The sequence below is a fragment of the Cololabis saira genome, chromosome 21 (genome assembly GCF_033807715.1).
Source record: "Cololabis saira isolate AMF1-May2022 chromosome 21, fColSai1.1, whole genome shotgun sequence".
Lineage (NCBI taxonomy): Eukaryota > Metazoa > Chordata > Actinopteri > Beloniformes > Belonidae > Cololabis > Cololabis saira.
Genome location: NC_084607.1, coordinates 22,245,891 through 22,264,400, shown reverse-complemented (window position 1 = coordinate 22,264,400; position 18,510 = coordinate 22,245,891). Strand labels below are relative to the sequence as shown.

Below are 18,510 nucleotides of genomic sequence, written 5' to 3'. Positions count from 1 at the left end.
GCGTCCAGGACCGCCTCCGGAACCGCCGCGTCTGTCATGCTGAGTGTCGCTGTGTTTAATTGTATATTTATTTATTGTTTTGGAATTGTTGTGTTAAAGATTTTACTTGCATGCATGTTTTTGTTGCTTCGTTTAGTTACTGTTATTGTTTGAAATGTAACTTTTTCTGTGTTTTGAGTTTGACATGCAATTACCTTTTGAGTTGATTAGACACAGCTGAACACTATTAAGGCAGGAACTGGATCTTGACTGACAGCTGCAGTGGCCAATGAACTACTGCAGGCTGGCCCCCCTAGACCAATGGTGAACCAGGGGAGGGTTTCTTTCCACCTAGATATTCACAGAGAGACATTCAAGCGGAGAGGATGGACTGGCGGACAGAGGCCCACGGGGGCCCAGGTTGTTGGGGAGCCCCCGGGGGACCCGGACGGATCGGACAGCGGGCGCAGCAGCGTATTGGAGGCCTTTGGACACTAGTGGCAGAAGTAGAAACTTCTGCCTAAAACCTGTGAGTTTCTCCAACCAATACACTGACTGTTGCAAGCCGAACCACTGTGTGATAGCCAAACGAAATATCCTGTGGTTGTAGGGCAGATTGCTGGCTATTCTTCTTTGCTCCAGGGTCAAAGAGTGTCGACTGGAGATGTGTAGCAGAGGGATCCCTGTTGGCGTGGGCCTGACTGCTGTGGATTCCAGAGGGGGCGCTAGAGGACAGTCTTGGAACATGACAGTGAGCCCCTGAACGGATTGACTTTGTGACTGTTCATTTTTAACCCTTGCTTTTTAAGGATTGGCCATTTTAAGAGACATTTCTCCCATTTTAAGAGACAATTTCCCCACCCTTGATTTTATGTTAACAGTTTTTGCACAATAAATAAAGTTTGTTGCTGCACCTTCTGTGTTTGTGGGTTACTAAGTACTCCTCACCCTCGAAGAACTGGAAAGTATACCCTTGGGGACTCGGGTTATTGTATTACCTTAACTTTATGCAACCTCCCCCTTTGACATTTGGCGTTGTCGGCAGGATTCGAGTTTGTGAGCAGTGCTTGGTACCCACAACATATTTTTAAAATGATGATGCCAATTTATCCTGGTGCCCCTTGGGTGGAGAACTGGCTGCAGTAGGAGACCACTGGAGGCTGCTGGTGGTGCTGCTGGATGCGGCTGCTGCTGAGAGCTGGCTGCAGCAAGAGACCACTGGAGGCTGCTGGTGGTGCTGCTGGATGCGGCTGCTGCTGAGAGATGGCTGCAGCAAGAGACCACTGGAGGCTGCTGGTGGTGCTGCTGGATGCGGCTGCTGCTGAGAGATGGCTGCAGCAAGAGACCACTGGAGGCTGCTGGTGGTGGACATTGGGTGGAAAGTCCAAAGACATCCATGGCAACAACCCAGATGCACTTGGATGCAATCCTCAACCACCAGCTCGATCGTTAATTGTTGGCAGGGACTGCCAACGGTAAACTGTAGGGGGGTGTCATGCTGAGTGTCACGCTGTGTTTAATTGTATATTTATTTATTGTTTTGGAATTGTTGTGTTAAAGATTTTACTTGCATGCATGTTTTTGTTGCTTTGTTTAGTTACTGTTATTGTTTGAAATGTAACTTCTTCTGTGTTTTGAGTTTGACATGCAATTACCTTTTAAGTTGATTAGACGTTTGTGGCTGGAAATAGTTTGTGGTAGTTTTAGTTGAATACTAGTAACCACTCGAGTACACTGGCACCACGTCATAGCCAGTATGGCTTAAACCAGGGGTTCTTAACCTTTCTGACCTTGGGGCCCAATCACACTTTATAGCAGGGGTATTCAACTAAAACTTTAAGAGGTCCATTTAGAGAAAATGTACTCAAGCGAAGGTCCAGAACATCGTGTGTGTGTGTGTGTGTGTGTGTGTGTGTGTGTGTGTGTGTGTGTGTGTGTGTGTGTGTGTGTGTGTGTGTGTGTGTGTGTGTGTGTGTGTGTGTGTGTGTGTGTGTGTGTGTGTGTGTGTGTGTGTGTGTGTGCAACATCGTATTTGCAACATCAGTTGAGGAGTCCTCATCCTTAAAGACAGAGACTCTCAAATTAGTTATCGATGGCTTTCAATTGTGTGAAAGTCGTGATTATGTATGTCATGTCCCAATAGTACAATTTTTTTAAAGGATAACTGAGTTGTACATTCCAGCTGGTACTGTACATTAATATGAAATTGTGGGACATTGGTAAATATATACTCGATATGAAAAAAAAATCTGTTTTTAATAGTGAATTTTATCTGGTAATTAAATGTTAACTGAAAAAAAGGGAAAAAAGCTATGTTGTTGGTGGTTACTTATTTTATTGTTTATTTATTTATGTGTTATATTGTTTAGGTTAAATATACAATGACTTTAAAACCATTCAATCTTCCATTTATTCAAGCTTAGGTTGAACTGTTAATGCTGTATTTATCGTTTTCTATGCAACGTGCCATCAAGTCAGTGCTCCAACTCAATCTCCGATGCAATTATTTGTTTCTGGGGGGAAAATACCCTATTGTGTGTTTTTTAATAAGTGTCTTTCCATGTTCTAAAACAGAAAAATTAAAACATGAGATCCATTGAACTCACTGGTTGAGTTCAGATAATTAAATGGGATGTTTCAAAGTTAAAACTACCCTAAGTCTATTATTAGATGGTAAGGAGTGTAAACATTTGTTAGGGACAGAAGCGATGTGAATTAAAGCAGTTGTAATGTATAACATTTCATGTATAATTTTATGGTATTATGGACCTCTTCTCGGGATATGTCTCTAATAAAGTGTGAATTGAATTGAATCAATTCTTTGTAGCACTTGGGGGAATCAACCTATGTCAAAATAATTAGGCAAGGCAAGTTTATTTGTAAGGCACAAGTCAATAACAGAAACATTACAACATAATGACCTAGCAGATAATAAAAGGCATGATTTAAAATGTAAACAAAAAAAAGATAAATAAGAAAGAACAATAGATAAAATCTGTAGTTTAAATATGGTAAAATTTTGAAACTCAACTTAAAAGTAACAGTGTAGATTTGGATCAACTGAGTTTTCAGCTGATCTGAGGCTTTCTGCGAGTTTGTTTCAGACCTGTGGCATAGAAGCTGAACGCAGCTTCTCCATTCTGGTTCTGACTCTGGGAACTGATAAAAAACCAGATCCAGATGACCTGACGGGTCTGGAAGGTTCATACTGGGTCAGGAGGTCACTCATGTATTTTGATCCTTGACCATTCAGAGCTTTTATAGACCAGCATCAGAACTTTAAAGTCTCCTCTGACAGACAGGCCGCTACTGAAGACCTCAGAGCTGGACTGATGTTGTCCAATTCTTTGGTCTTAGTGAGGACTCCAGCAGCGAAGTTCTGAATGAGCTGCAGTTGTAGGTAGACCTGTAAAGATGCTGTTACATTAATCAGGCCTCCTAAAGATGAATGCGTGCACTGGTTTTTCCAGGTCCTGCTGAGACATCAGATCTTTTACCCTTGACATATTCTTATAGTAGTTGCAGCTGTCGCTTACAACCATACCGCCATGAACACAGCAGAGGACGCTGTTGCTACGTTTGGGAACATGTGCACATATCCTCGTTTTCAGCAGATCAGGTCCACGCTTCAGACACATAGCGTTCAAATGTTCTTTCATGTAGCCACATTAGAGTGAAGGTGTATTTTTTCCTTGTTATAATCCACAACACCAGAAAACGTGACACACACAACTGTTTAAAAGCACAGCAGAAGTAGTGAAATTATTTTGCCACAAGACCATGAAAATATTATAACAGCAGCAAGTAAGTAGTGGAGCATAAAGTTGAAACTTTTCTTTAGTTGCTAGACTGTGAGAGAGATTGGGACCAGCTCCATGATACACCATCAAATCTACGACAGACTGCATTACAGAATACATTCATTTCTGTGTATCTTCTTTTCTTCCAAGCCAAGCAAGCTTTATAAATCTGGCCTTTGCTCGTTAGTAGAGTGCCAAACATGTCTCTGGGGGGGTACTGCATGGCTTCATCCATTCATCCATACATTCATACACAGTGCTATGATAAAGCATTTGCGCCCTTTAGATTTCATCTAGTTTGCTTTTTGGACACACTCCCATGTTTCAGATCACGAAATACATTTTGATATCAAAGATGGCCTGAGTAAACGCAAAATGCAGTTTGTTTTTATAATGATGATTTTATTTATTAAGGAAAAAAATCTATCCAAACCGACTGGCCATATATGAAAACGTAGCTGTCCCCTAAACATACTTGTTATATTAGAGAGTTTTAGCATGAACAGCACGTTTAAGGTCATGCCACAGCATCTCAATGAGATTTAAGTCAGGACTTTGACTAGACCATTTCAAAACCTTCATTTTGTGTTTTCTGAGTCATTCAGGGATGGGTGTGCTGGTGTGCTTCAGATCATTGACCTGCTGCATAACCCAAATCTCCTTGAGCTCACGAACTGATGGCTGGACATTCATTGTTTCCATCGATTATGACAAGTCCTTGACGATCATAGCAGCAAAGCAGCTTCACACCACACTATCCCCCGTTTGACTGTCAGTATGAGGTTCTTTTTCTGAAATGCCGTGTTTTGACAGTCCACAGAATATTTTTGCCAAAAGTCTTGAGGATCACAAAGATGTTTTTTTGGAAATGGGAGGCGGGCATTGGTCTTTTCCTCTTGGTCAATGGTGGTTTCTGACTTGGAGCTCTTCTATGGATGCAGTTTTTGCTTAGTATTTTTTCTTATTGTTGAATCATGAACACTAACCTTAACTGAAGCAAAGGAGGCCTGCAATGCTTTAGATGTTTTTTGGGGATTCTATTGTGACTTCCTGGATGAGTCGTCAACACAGTCCAGGCACTCCTGGGAAGGTTTACCACCATTACATGTCTTCTCCATTTGTTGAAAATAGCTCTCATGGTGGTTCACTGGGGTCCCAAAGCCTTAGAAATTACTTGAATGTCTTTTGGTTGGAGCATGATGTGTTGCTTATTTTCTTTACCTCATTATGTCAGACAGGTTCTATTTAAGTGATTTCTTGGCAGTAATCAGACCTGCGTATGGCTCAGCTTTCCAAAAGATGTGAATGAGCATACCCAGCAGATACAGCCAAAGAATCTCAGGGCTCGGTGCTAATTTTCATATTATTTTAACTGTATAAGCCACTTCACTTTTTAGGTCCTTATTTATTGGCCGATAACACAACCATCCAGCCAATGTCTTCCAAGTTTTGCCAAGTTTTGCTTGGACAGGAAATAAGTGAAACAGGATAAGATTGTGAGAGTAACTGTAACCTCAGAGGGTTAGAAGGGAACTGAAAAAGACAAAAGCACATCCTAGACAACGAAATAACGAATTTCTGTGTTATAAAGATAAAACAGCTGTGTACACAGTTGGGAAACTTTCAAAGGACAAGTCAGAAACATAGATCAAACTACACCACAGCATGATTCTACCTTCACGATGCAGCATTGTTTGTTTTGCGTCAGTCTTAGTGGATCTTTGCCATTTAAATTCCCCCAAACTTTTTTTTTAAATAACCCAATCCCACATTGGGCTTCTCACTGTACTTTCTCACTTTACATTTTTTTTTTTATTTTGCCCTGTAACACATTCTGCAACAGTGATTTACACAAACTCATAATATGCTAAATTAGGTTTATTTGTTAATTTTTCTCTTCCTTTTAGTCCACATTTTTTTCACTCTTTCATGATGAAGTTTAATTGTATTATTGGACAAGAGTTTATCTGGATTACATTTATGTGACACTTATGTTGTAGTTAGCCATGTAATCTATACTGTACATCTATACATGGAACTGTAATGCAAGATCTCAAAGACAACAGAGAAAGGAATGAATGTGTAAGAAAATATGTGAGCATGCATATGTATATATATATATATGATATAAATGATCAATAATTCCGGCTTAATCCCACAGCGCCAGAGCCACAGCGGATTATAGTCTGCACCTCAATTTGGCCCGTTTTAATGCCATTCCTAATGCAACCTCGCAGAGACAGTTAGTCTAGACATTACCTAGACATACAAGTTTTTGGACTGTGGGAGGAAGCCGGAGTACCCAGAGTGAACATATGCAAGCACAGGGAAAACATGCACCGCCCACCAGGCCTGGGAGTCGAACCAGAGAACTTTATGTTGAAGTGGATATTATAATGAATGATTTTGTTTCTTTACCAGTAGCCTATATAGATTTTAAATCAAAATGTGAAAAAGACTTTCAGAAGAGTTTTTTTTTTTTTAAGACCGTAAGCAGTCACATTCTCTCCCCCAAAGCTTCATAGGCGTTTATGTATATGGATTAAGTGTTGGCAGTTGGGACAGCGGTGCTCCACATCTTTACAGGAATCAACGCAGAATGGGATGCAGCAGCACAGCCAACACCTGCAAGTGGAAACAAGGAGGATTGTCAACTTTTGGTTTTGTATAATCATAAAAAAACGGATGTGTTTCTTTTTTTCTTTTTTCTTTTCGGTTTAAGGTGAATTTTCTACATATGTCTTTACCCAAGCAGAGTGAGGCCGCCGCAGATAGCCCAGGCCAAGAGGCCTGGTACGACTTCGGTGTTGGTGACCACAGCCTGCTGGCAGTGAGGGCACCGAGTCTGTCCAGGAGCGTCATGTAGTGCAGGTGTTACTATCACGTGACTCACTGAGGAGGATACGGTAACAATACAGAATGTAAATGTTTGTTAGAAATGGTTTCATCTCTAAAATCGAGTATACAAGTGAGCCACAAAACAAGAGACATACAAGAGGAAATCTTGGCCAGAGTTGTAAAAGCTACTTAACCTGTGAACCCTCTGAGATAAAAACTGTGCAAGTGTTTTTGTTACTAAAGATGCCATCATCAAATTTAGGACTGGAATGTACCATCTGCAGTGATGCAGCAACACCAGGAGACTGTTAATAGTGCAATAACAGCATAACAAGGAGACACACTGTAATGGAAAATTTTCCTTTGGCCACTTTGTTTAAACCAAAACTATTGTGATGAGCATTTAGCCTTGGCCTGAGTACGGACTGATACTTTGACCCTAAAAGGTTAGCTCTGACGCTACAATGATCTGTTTATGCACCAATCTGTCCACTTTCAAAACTTCACAAAAAAACACTTTTTAAAAACTGCTTTTATATAAATAACTCACCCTATCATATGTTGCATTTTCAACACAAAATGCACAAAAACCCCACAATTTTCAACACAAAGAATGCACAAAAATGCTTGGCTCTTTAAACAGATAGTGTAACAGCAACACCTTAGGCACTAAATTCTCATTTCAAAGCCTCAAAACCTGATTTAAAGAGGTACACAGCCTCTTCACTGGACTCTTTAAACCAGGGGTCCCCGAACCTTTTTCAGTGGGGGCCACATCAACTTTCCTTTCTGTGACCGGGGGCTGAGTGTCAAGGTTTGACATTCCCCCCAGCTTTCAGTTTCTGTTTTGCCCCGCCTGTGTCCCATCTGCCCTGATTGTCTGCACCTGTGTCTCATCGTGTCTCGTTATCCCCTGTGTATATCTGGTCTTGTCATTCCCTTGTTCCCTGTCTGACCGTACTGTTTTGCTCCTCATGTTTCCTGCCACGTTCTTCCTCCTCCAAGTTTTTTGATCCCTTTAGTTTGTTTTGATCCTGCTCTGCAGCGCTTTAGTTTGGTTTTTTGTTAATAAATCCTATTTTTTGCCGACTCCTGCCTCCCGCCTCCTGCTCTCCTGCGTTTGGGTCCACCCCTTACCCCAGGACGTGACACCGAGGTTAGTCTATAACAGGAAATGATATGGACCAGGGTGACAACCAGTATTATTGTGGAGATTATAATGATCATTTGTTGCAGCTGCCCTTCGTTTGGCTTTGGCACCACCTGTTGATATGCAAAAAAGGTAATAAAATGTCTTCACATGTGTTTATTTGAAGTACCACAGATACATTCATTTCATAGAACATAACAACAGAAACTGATGGTAATATTCAGGTAAGAATGAGGTGATGTGATTTTGTAACAGGAACAGTTGAGTTAACAAAGGGTAAGTGTTTTGTCTTTACAGGTAGTAAAATAATAATAATACAGAATAATAGTAAAGAACAAACAAACAGGTAAAGTAGTCTTATCTAGGTGAGCTGGCCTTATATGCCCAGATTAAAAACGAGTTAACAGGTAAGTAAATAATAATAATACAGAATAATAGTATAACAAACAAACAAACAAACGGGTAAAGTCTTATCTAGGTGAGCTGGCTTTATATCCACAGATTAAAAACAAGTTATCAAGAGGTAAGTAAATAATAATAATAACAAAGATACTCTATACAGAAGATAGCGCATTACCGTTACTGCCAATGGTATGAAATGGTATACACTTCCTGCCTCCTAAGTGGGCGTGGTCGCCCCTCTCCCCACATCTTTTTGGAACATACAACACTAGATACAGTACAACTTTCTTCCAAAAAGACTTCAATAATAACAATAACAGTATTATTAAGCAAAGAAGCAAGTTTTATTTTAGTTTTAAACTTCATTTTATCCGATGGGAAAACGACTTTGGCAGTTCTGCAGTGACCGACGACTCTGAGCAGGGCTATGTATTATTATTATATTGTATTATTAGCTATGAGAGCCAAATCTCGCAAGAGTGTGTTGCTCAGACAGAGACAGGTCTCAAACAAAGTTCATTTTCTCCTAATCTGTCGGCCTGAAAATTGCCATTTTGGTGTCAGAATGTTCAGAAGGTATGTGGCTTTTGAAAAATGGGTCCCATATTTACTTAGGTTACTATGGGGCGAAGGAATTGGTAATAATCTGTGCTCACGTTCACTTTTCCCATAGGACTCAATAGACTCAGGAGCAAGGTTTCCGTTGTCCGGTAATTGCCGGACTTTGTCCGGTAAAATATGCCGAAGTCCGGTATTTTATAATCTCTCCGGTCAAAATGTCCGGTGAAAATACAGTATTTTCACCGGACATTTTGACCTAGTCCCGCAGCACCAGTGAGTATTTTAAATATTCACTGGTGCTGCGGGACTAAAGTCCCCGGGAGTACCGCGGAGGGACACGCCGAGCCAGGGACACGCCGAGCCCCGGCGGAGGGACACGCCGACTCCGAGCCTCGGTGCCGGTGTTGTGTCAAAAAGTGATCCGTTGTGATGCTGGCCAGCTTAGACCAGTCCAGATCCAACTCTTCCATTGTTTGGCAAACTTTACCAAAAATATCCTCCCCTGTTGTCGTATCTGTGAGACTTTGTAATGCTGCCAGCTCCTCGGTAACTTCAAAGTTGGAATTTACTCCCCGAATAAAAATGATGCATGTCATTGCTCTCATCCAATGACAACAAAAAATACACAAAATCTTTAGCTTTCTCTTTCAGCTGGGAATGTACAATATCCCCCATTTCTTCATCCCGCCTGGTGACTGTAGATGCACATCCTACATGTACAGGACTGCTGCATGTTTTTGTGAGGGTAGATCACATTAGCTACCAAGGGAACACGGGGAGAACATGCAAACTCCACACAGAAAGGCCCCCACCAACCCCACCCAGGGTGTGGGCACCGAAGTCATGGGGGAACTAACAAGCACACCAGCGCCCACAGCGTCCCCGGCGGGAATCGCCCCCTTCTTGCTGTGAGACGGCTGCACTACCAGCTGCGCCACCGTGCCCCTTTGTTGTCTTCTGTCAGCTCACCACTCGCGCTCTTGACGCGCGGTCACGGTAAAGGTCACCTCAGAATATACCATTGTGTGAGGGGGTGAAGATGAGCCACTATTAGTTATAAATAGCTCATAACTATGGTCAATTTTAATTAGAATGCCAACATTTAAGTACGAATATCTCATGATAGGAAAATTAAAAAAAAAAAAAAAAAGAAAGAAATTAACAATTTTTTTTTAAAGAACTTAAAATGTTCTGGGATCGTAAGTGGGCCACTCCAATTGCTTTGGCGGGCCGGATGTGGCCCGCGGGCCGTAGTTTTGGGACCCCTACTTTAAACTCCTCAGCCAACTTTCATCCGTCCACACACCCATTCTCCTCCTTCCATCTCCCCACTCTCTCAGAAATCAAAGAACTCATACAGAAATCCAAGCCATCCACCTGCCAACTGGACCCCCTGCCCACACATCTTGTTAAAGCCTGTTCCCCCTCCTTGGTTCCCCTCATCTCTGCCATCATCCACTCCTCTCTCACCACTGGAACTGTCCCTGCATCCTTCAAAACTGCTGCCATTACTCCAATCCTGAAAAAACCTGGTGCCGACCCCTCCAACTTCAACAACTTCCGTCCAATATTTAATCTACCTTTTCATCTCCAAAATTCTCGAAAAAACAGTTGCTTCCCAACTCCATTCTCACCTGTCCCATAACAACCTGTATGAACAGTTCCAGTCTGGTTTCCGCCCACTTCACAGCACCGAAACAGCACTCATCAAAATCACCAACGACCTTCTCATGGCAGCTGAATCTGGACTCCTCACCATCTTTATCCTCCTTGACCTGAGTGCAGCCTTCGACACCATCCGTCACCACCCTCCTCAACAGGTTATCTTCCATCGGCATCACCCACACTCCACTGGACTGGTTTACATCGTACCTCTCTGGCCGCACTCAGTTCATTCAACTCAAGTCCCTGAAATCCATCCCCTCCTCCGTCACTTCTGGTGTGCCCCAGGGCTCTGTCCTGGGGCCCCTACTCTTCATCATCTACCTCCTTCCCCTCTGCAATATCTTCTGCAAATTCAACATCCACTTCCATTGCTATGCTGATGACTCCCAGCTCTACCTCACCACCAAACCCTCATCCTCTCTCCCGCCCACCTCCCTTACTGACTGCATTTCTGAAATAAAAACCTGGTTCACCCAAAACTTCCTTAAATTAAACAGCAATAAAACAGAGGTTCTCCTCATTGGCACCAAATCCACCTTATCCAAAACTGACAGTTTTTCTCTCACTATAGACAACTCCACTGTTTCACTCTCCCCCCAAGCTAAGAGCCTGGGTGTCATCCTGGACAGCACACTATCTTTTCAATCTCACATCAATAACATTACCTGGTCTGCCTACTTCCATCTACGTAACATCAATCGCCTCCGCCCCTCCCTTACCCCCCACACTGCCGCCATCCTTGTTCACAGCCTCGTCACTTCCCGCTTGGACTACTGCAACTCTCTCCTCTTCGGCCTCCCACACAAATCCCTCCATAAACTCCAACTGGTCCAGAATTCAGCTGCCCGCATCATAACTCGGACCCCCTCCATCCATCACATCACTCCTGTCCTCCAACAGCTCCACTGGGTCCCTGTTCAGTTCCGCATCCAGTTCAAGGTCGTCCTGTATGCATTCAAGGCCATCCACAACCTCGCCCCCCCATATCTGTCTGATCTCCTCCACGTCCATGCTCCCTCCCGAGCCCTAAGATCCTCCTCCACCATACAGCTGTCTGTCCCCTCCGCCCGTCTCACCACCATGGGGAGCAGAGCATTCAACCGCTCTGCTCCTCGTCTCTGGAACTCTATACCACCCCAACTCAGGAACATTGACTCATTCACTCACTTCAAATTACAACTCAAAACTCATCTGTTCAAGACTGCCTATCTCATCTAACAATTCATCTCTTGTAATGTTCTTACCTCTGCTGTTTTTTTTAATTCTTTTGATGTTTGTTTTTAAATGTATTCTGCGGGCTCTACTATTATTTTAACATGTTGTGTACGGCGACCTTGAGTGCCTAGAAAGGCGCCTTAGAAATAAAATGTATTATTATTATTATTATTATTATTATTATTAACAGTCAAAACAGTCAAAATAACATGAACAGTAAGCCTATATTAGTAATTAAATCATGAAACAGTGTCACCCAGAAATCACCAGGGGTCTCCAGGATACCGGCAGTGCACCTCTCATGTCCAGAATGGACATAGGGTCCAAATCCCTGAAAGGCTACAGTACGTGGGGTAAGATTGGCAGATAGCCTGCCAAAGATGTCCACTCCATGCGTGACCGGTTGCACAGACAATGTTCCTTCGTGGTCCCCAAAATGTTGTGGAATAACCTATTAAATACTAATATGTTAATTCCCACTATGCGAATATCTAAGTTACCAAGAATAAGAACCTAGAGATGAACCAGATTTCAGTACATTTAATTAAGCATGTGCATGCAAAGGAGTCAGAACATACATCAGGCATGCAGAATGACATTGAACAAAGGAAAGCGTAATGATTTTAAAGCATAAATTATGATTCATTCTGGTAGAGTCAGAGCTAATCTTTTAGGGTCAAAGTATCAGATTACACACCCTGTACACAGACCACACTATATAATAAAAGCTCATTGTGGCAGGGTGCAGGATTGGGGCGTGGTCTGCAGGGGAGAGAGGGAGTGCGGGGGAGTGGCGCACAGGTGACGCGGCTGGAACAGCTGACGGTACACAGGTGTGTCTAATCACTCTCTGTGTATTTCAGTAGGGTGTGGGCTCTGGAGACGGAGTCAGAGGCGGACCAGCAGGGCGGCGTGACGGAGGAGGCGGTCCTGGACACACCAGCTCCAGAGCAGGGCTGCGCCGTGGAGGAGGCGGTCCTGGAGGCGGACCAGCGGCCGGCGCAGGTCCGCGTCACGGAGGAGGGGATGGTCCTGGACGCACCGTCTGGCCCGAGGCCACTATGGGCCCGGTCCCGAGAGCGGCTCTCTCGGCGGTCGGCCCGTCGCCGAGGACAGCCCCCTGACCGTTCCCGCTGGTCGGCCGGGGCGCAGTCGGCGGTTCCGGGCTTCCTCTCCCACTCTGAGGGGGCGGGGGGAGTAGGCTCGGCCGGACGGACCCCGGCGCGAGTTTGGTGTTGGGGGTGTGTGGCAGGGTGGAGGAGGTGCAGCCACTCAGGCTGACGGGACACAGGTGTGGTCCGTCAACCTCTCCACCCTGCCAGCCTTGATAAGGCGGGGCTGGACAGCAGCAAGGGTTCGTGGGAGACTGAAGCTGGAGCTGCTGAGCTGTCTGGTGCTGTGCTTGTGCACGTGTGGCGGTGTGTGTGGTAAATAAAAGGGTTCTGCACGAAACTCCGTGTCCTCTCCTTCCTGTCGGTCGGGCCCCGTGGCACTCTCCGTGCTACACTCATCAAAGTAGTTTTGGTTTTATCCAAGTGGCTAAGGCTACATTTTCCATCACGCACACCTCGTTGCAATGACTGCTTTATCAGCCATTTACCAGCATATGGTTCCCATCCTGTGATTTAAATTGCTTAATCATCCAAGCACAGAGGGGTTTGGGGGCAGTAAGAACAAAGTGTTGTATATGATAGAAAATTAGGAACAAACAGTTCTCATTTCATGAAAGGGAATTTCCACTGAGTCAGTAACACAATGACAGAACATAAAATGTGATTAAACTACAAAAGAATTGTCATGCATTTGACTGAAAAATGTACATATGATAGGAATCCATTTCTGAGCATTGCTACTTGTCACAAACAGGACTGCTCGAGGTGGGTTTTTGCAAACAACAGACACCGAACAATAGCCTTTTGTGGAGAACAGAGTGTACAAACAAAGCTATTCTTCTCAGCAGTTTGCTAAAAGACCAAGGAATTCAAACCCCAACCCAAAGCAAATAAGCAAAGCAAAATAAGTCCCACTTCACAAACTTGAACGGAGACATATTTGCTGCCTGTGCACAGATGAGTGCTAATGTGTGCAGATGGTGAATTGTTTAACTTGTAACAGGATGCGTTTAAGCTGATTTACGGTAGAAGAATCATTTAACTTATCCATAAAACATTATTATCTTGGAAGATTTCCCCTCACCTGTTGTTACAGGTACAGCCTGTGGAGGGGCAATACCTGAAAGGTACATGAATGTCACACTTCAATAAAAATAGATACAAATATTTTTAATAAACAGAGAAAGGCTAGTAATACATGACTGCATTTGGCTTAATCTCTCTCTCTCTCTCTCTCTCTCTCTCTCTCTCTCTCTCTCTCTGTCTCTCTCTCTCTCTCTCTCTCTCTCTCTCTCTCTCTCTCTCTCTCTCTCTCTCTCTCTCTCTATAGTGCAATCACTGTTGTAACATCACTCTTATTTCTAATTGATTTAAACATGATAATGCATTTTCACTTTTTCTTTAATGAGGTTTTATGTTCATATTGTTACAGCCTATACACATGTAAGAACATTTGAACTTTTTTTCTTTTATTCTGTGCTACACAAAACTAAATAAAACTGTAGTGAGTTAAACAGTAACTAGAAAAGATGCTCCAACAGACCTCCCTGGTATCCTGCAGGAACGAAACCCGGCTGAGGTGGTGTACTTCCGTAACTTAAGGGTGGGCCTGGGTAGGGCGGAGCAGATTCCTGTGGGGGGTATCCTTTTTCCATTTTCAAATAACCTGCTGATGGACACACACATACACTTGGTCTTTATGAGACCCTCCTGGTTGCATAAAACAGTCATGGAAACAGTAAACAGTCTATGTTAGACATTTTAAAGGTTTTATGGATGGCCATCAAAAGTCCCAAGGTCCTTTTTTGAAAGGCTCTTTGTTGTGTAATCGTTTTAATGTAGATCATAAACTCATTAATGGCTGCTGTATTGCTTTATGTTGGATGGTTTCAGTGGAAGTGAAATTATTGCACACCATTCATAGGAGGAAATGAAAAGTGACTGAGAAACTGTGGGAATAAAACCTTTACGGGAACCACCACACCCTTCCTCTTCTAAATCTACCCAGGTGTGCATACATTTATACAGACATACTGTAGGTCACCAATAATGATGAGCCCGATTTCTGATTTGAGTTAATAACCATTTTTTATGCCCCCTTGTCATAGACTCATCAGTTTATCACAATGAAGTTGAAATCAGGAAGCTCCTGAGGTGACAGAGCTAACTCCTCCACCATCTTGCTGCTCATGTAGTTTATTGTACTCATGCAGGCAGCGAAAAAGCAAATTTAGTCATTTAAAGAATATCGGACCCCTTTTAATTTCAATATTTACCTTTATTTAGCTCTATAGTTATAGTTATAGTGTGTAGGTGTTTTCCAAGTTTTATAAATCGTTCTGTTACTACTAAATTCTCAGATTTTCTTCTATCCAGTTATTAAAGCTGCACACTCCCTCACACCAAAATGCTGCCAACTCTCCACTCAACAGGTTTTTAAAGCCATTATCTCCAAATGTACCACTTTCCCTTCAACTGCACTGCAAAAACAATATTAGGCTTATTTCAAAATAAGTTAATATTCAAAATATCTAGTCAAAATTGTCTTATGTTAAGTAAACATATCTTTGCAAGACGGGTAAGAAAGGTTTTCTTGAATAGATTTCTTAAAACTAGCAAAATAGTCTAAAATAGTCTTCCAATTTTTTTTTTCAAACAGGGCTTTTTTACTTTCTCAGAAATGAGCATTGCGGTGTAAACACTTCCCTTTTGACTAATGTATATTCTCTCAAGACCATCTGACTCATGAGCTTGTGCCTGCCGGTAACTGGAAATGTAAGACATTCCTTGATTGCGTAAATCTGTTCTCTTTTCTCAAATCTGTTGTGTACTTAAACTTGAACTTTTCTACTGAACTTTGTTTGTTTGTTTATCCATTTATTGAGAACTTTTCAAACAAACGATTTTAACTTTTGGCAGAAGCTGGGAGGTGGCATTAATTATAATTTATATGAGTATGGCCTTGAAAGAAGAAAAAATGCATTTTTGAGAGCGTTAACAATTTTGACCGACATCAAAATTATTTTCTTTATTTGAGTGGCATGTTTTGCAATGATTCAGAATTTTACTGTCTCAAGGTTTAACATATGCCTTATTCAATGTTGTCAACTTTTGGCAGAAACTGTAACAATATTATATTCCTAACAGGTAAAATGTACTCTAAATTATTATTAACAGCAGAAATGTAACAGAAAATCAGAACCTAAAATAAAATGGAAAAAAACAACAGTTCAGGCTATCAACAGTCACGATCAGGAAGCCATTTGTTCTATCAGATATTTGCTCTCTTGGGAGAAGCTCGGTTGCTTATGTAAGAGCTCTTTACTCGGCTGTAATTTCTGAAGGTCTAAATCAACCAAAGTGCATTAGTGTGCTCTTGGTTGTCACAGTGTGTACTGGTCAGTCTGGCTCATTGTGAGTTGGCGCACCCAGTCCCTATACAATTATTCTTGTGTCTGGTTTAAATCGATCCTAAATCAATTAGAGCAACATGACCCTCTCACACAGATAAAGCTCTCTCCTTCACCAGAGCACTGGGCTTGTGCCTCACCCTGTTTCTTTTAGCCACATGTGGCTAGATCATATGTTTTTGTAATCGCTGTACTTCATCATTAGAATATTACACTAACTTGTTCAGGTTAATGTTACATTAACAACACATCATTATGTGTTAATGAATAAAAAAGGAAAATTAACTTACCAGTGGCTTTCCTTCAACTACAGTGAAAAAAAAGAATGTAATTTGTCTTTTATCCTTGATCTTTCTGGTGTTAAAGAAACACAGTAAATCCAAAATAAAGTAGGTAAACCAGTTCAGGATGCAGCTGCTACATGAGGCAGTAAAAGTAGAAGAAGGATGTCTGTTATCTTATGCGGTGCAACGTAGCTGAGTGCTCATACGTAAACATGCACCACTCCCACACTTTATTGCTCCTCCCATGATTCCATACCCGGGTGAACCCAAGAAATTAATCAATTTATGTCATGCTAAAAAAATCCAACAGCCATAAGAAGCATGAACACACTACAAAGCAAAAAGAGTGAGCATTAACGCATGTACAGTAGTCTGATGGTCACAAAGGGTTCTCTGTCAGAGATGGATATGGAGTCACAGTTGGAGTCATCAGCCATGTTTGTGTGGGTTTGTGTATCATTCGTTTGTTAAATGACAAAAAAAAAACACAAAAAAACAGTGTGAGCTGTAATAATAATACATTATTTTATTTAAAATATGTATTGAAATAAAATATATTTAAATAAATATTTAAGAAAATCACACCCTTATTTGTATAGATGCGTGTGTCTGCGTGTGTGTCTGTAAATTGTAGTGTGCTTGTGTCTGTCTGTGTATATGTGTCTGTGTGTGTGTGTTTTATGCTTGTTTAACGTTTTATGTAAAGCACTTTGTGTTGCATTTTTATACTGTATATGCATGAAAAGCGCTATATAAATAAAGTTTGATGAGGATTGATGATTATTTTCTACATGTGATCACGTGTTGCAGACTCCCATTCTTGCGAAACAAAATCTTTACAAACAGACTGGCCTAACTTGAAACTTGGAAAACAAGAGTGTCTGTATAAATACCACATGAGACCAGAGAACCCATCATGGAGGATCCATGAGTATTGACAGAGCCTCCTTCCACATACAGTCTAAGATTCACTAACACACCCCCTGACACGCTGATGCTGATAGCTGGATGGCTCTTTGAGAATAAAATACCAATGTTTTTGTACTTTCTTCCCAGTCATGGCTCTACCAAAGCTCAGGAAACACTGATTTAATCATTGACAACACTATTTTACATTATTTACACAGATAGTCAGCAATAGAAGTCAACAGTAGAAGGAAGGGAGTTATTTACAAGTAGATGACCAGATAAATAAATAAGCCGAGTACAGTTGTCCTGTACACAAATACAACATCTGTCAGTTCATTTCATACAGCATCTGTCAGTTTAGTTTAACTGATTTCAAAGTTCTTCATACAAGACCACAAACAAAGGAAGAAAAATACAACAGTGGCCTTATTATGTGGTTTGTGTGCACTGTAAGAAAAAAATGTTTTTTTTTACGTAAAAAAACTGGCAGCTGTGGTTGCCAGAATAATACTGTAAAGATACAGCGGATTGTAAAACACATTACAGAACAACCTGTACATTTTACAATTTCAAAATGTAATCCTTTACAAAAAAACATCATACAATTTACCTACAAAACTGGTCAATTCAACAACCATTTTCAGCCAAATTAGCATGACTATACCTTCATTAAAGCTATTTTTCTCATGTACAATTTACGTGTAGCCATTGCTTATCTAATCCCATTAAACTTCACTGGAAAACATCAGATCAACACACACGTTTTTGGACTGTGGGAGAAAGCCAAATTACCTCGAGAAAAACCAACACATATGCAAGGAGAACATGCAAACTCCCCACAGAAAAAGTGCCTGCTGGGATTCGTATCACAAACCTTCTTGTTTGAGGCAAAAGTAGCCACTGCAGTGCTGCCACAATCAACAGTTGCAACTCTGGAACTCTGGGCTGCCACAAACCTCACATGTCCTGCACTCTGGAGGAGTAGCTCAGTAAACTGCACTGCATATACTGATTGTGTGTTGCATCCTGCTGGATATTTTATGTGTTGATGGTTGAATCCTGCCACACTCATATTTCCACAATTATCTGGCCCATATCATACTTCACCTAAAAATCAGAGACCTCTGGAGAAGCTTCAACTACCTGTTCCTTTTTGATTGACAGTTACAGGTAAGTAGGTCTGAA

The 18,510-nt window shown here is 41.8% G+C and overlaps 1 protein-coding gene across 2 annotated transcripts; it reads right to left on the bottom strand.

The window, feature by feature from the left end:
- Positions 1-5,642: 5,642 nt before the first annotated feature.
- LOC133421473 (LITAF domain-containing protein-like) lies at positions 5,643-16,592 on the bottom strand. 2 transcript variants are annotated; one of them, XM_061711093.1, is made up of 5 exons: positions 16,423-16,592; positions 14,266-14,388; positions 13,807-13,842; positions 6,527-6,671; positions 5,643-6,404 (listed from the first exon to the last, which is right to left on the bottom strand). In XM_061711093.1, the coding sequence occupies exons 2-5, from the start codon at positions 14,375-14,377 to the stop codon at positions 6,299-6,301; spliced, it is 399 nt and encodes a 132-aa protein (XP_061567077.1). In that variant the 5' UTR covers positions 14,378-14,388; positions 16,423-16,592; the 3' UTR covers positions 5,643-6,298. The 2 variants fall into 2 exon arrangements, with proteins under 2 accessions (XP_061567077.1, XP_061567076.1); XM_061711092.1 differs by having other exon boundaries at positions 14,266-14,391; positions 16,423-16,591.
- Positions 16,593-18,510: the final 1,918 nt, after the last annotated feature.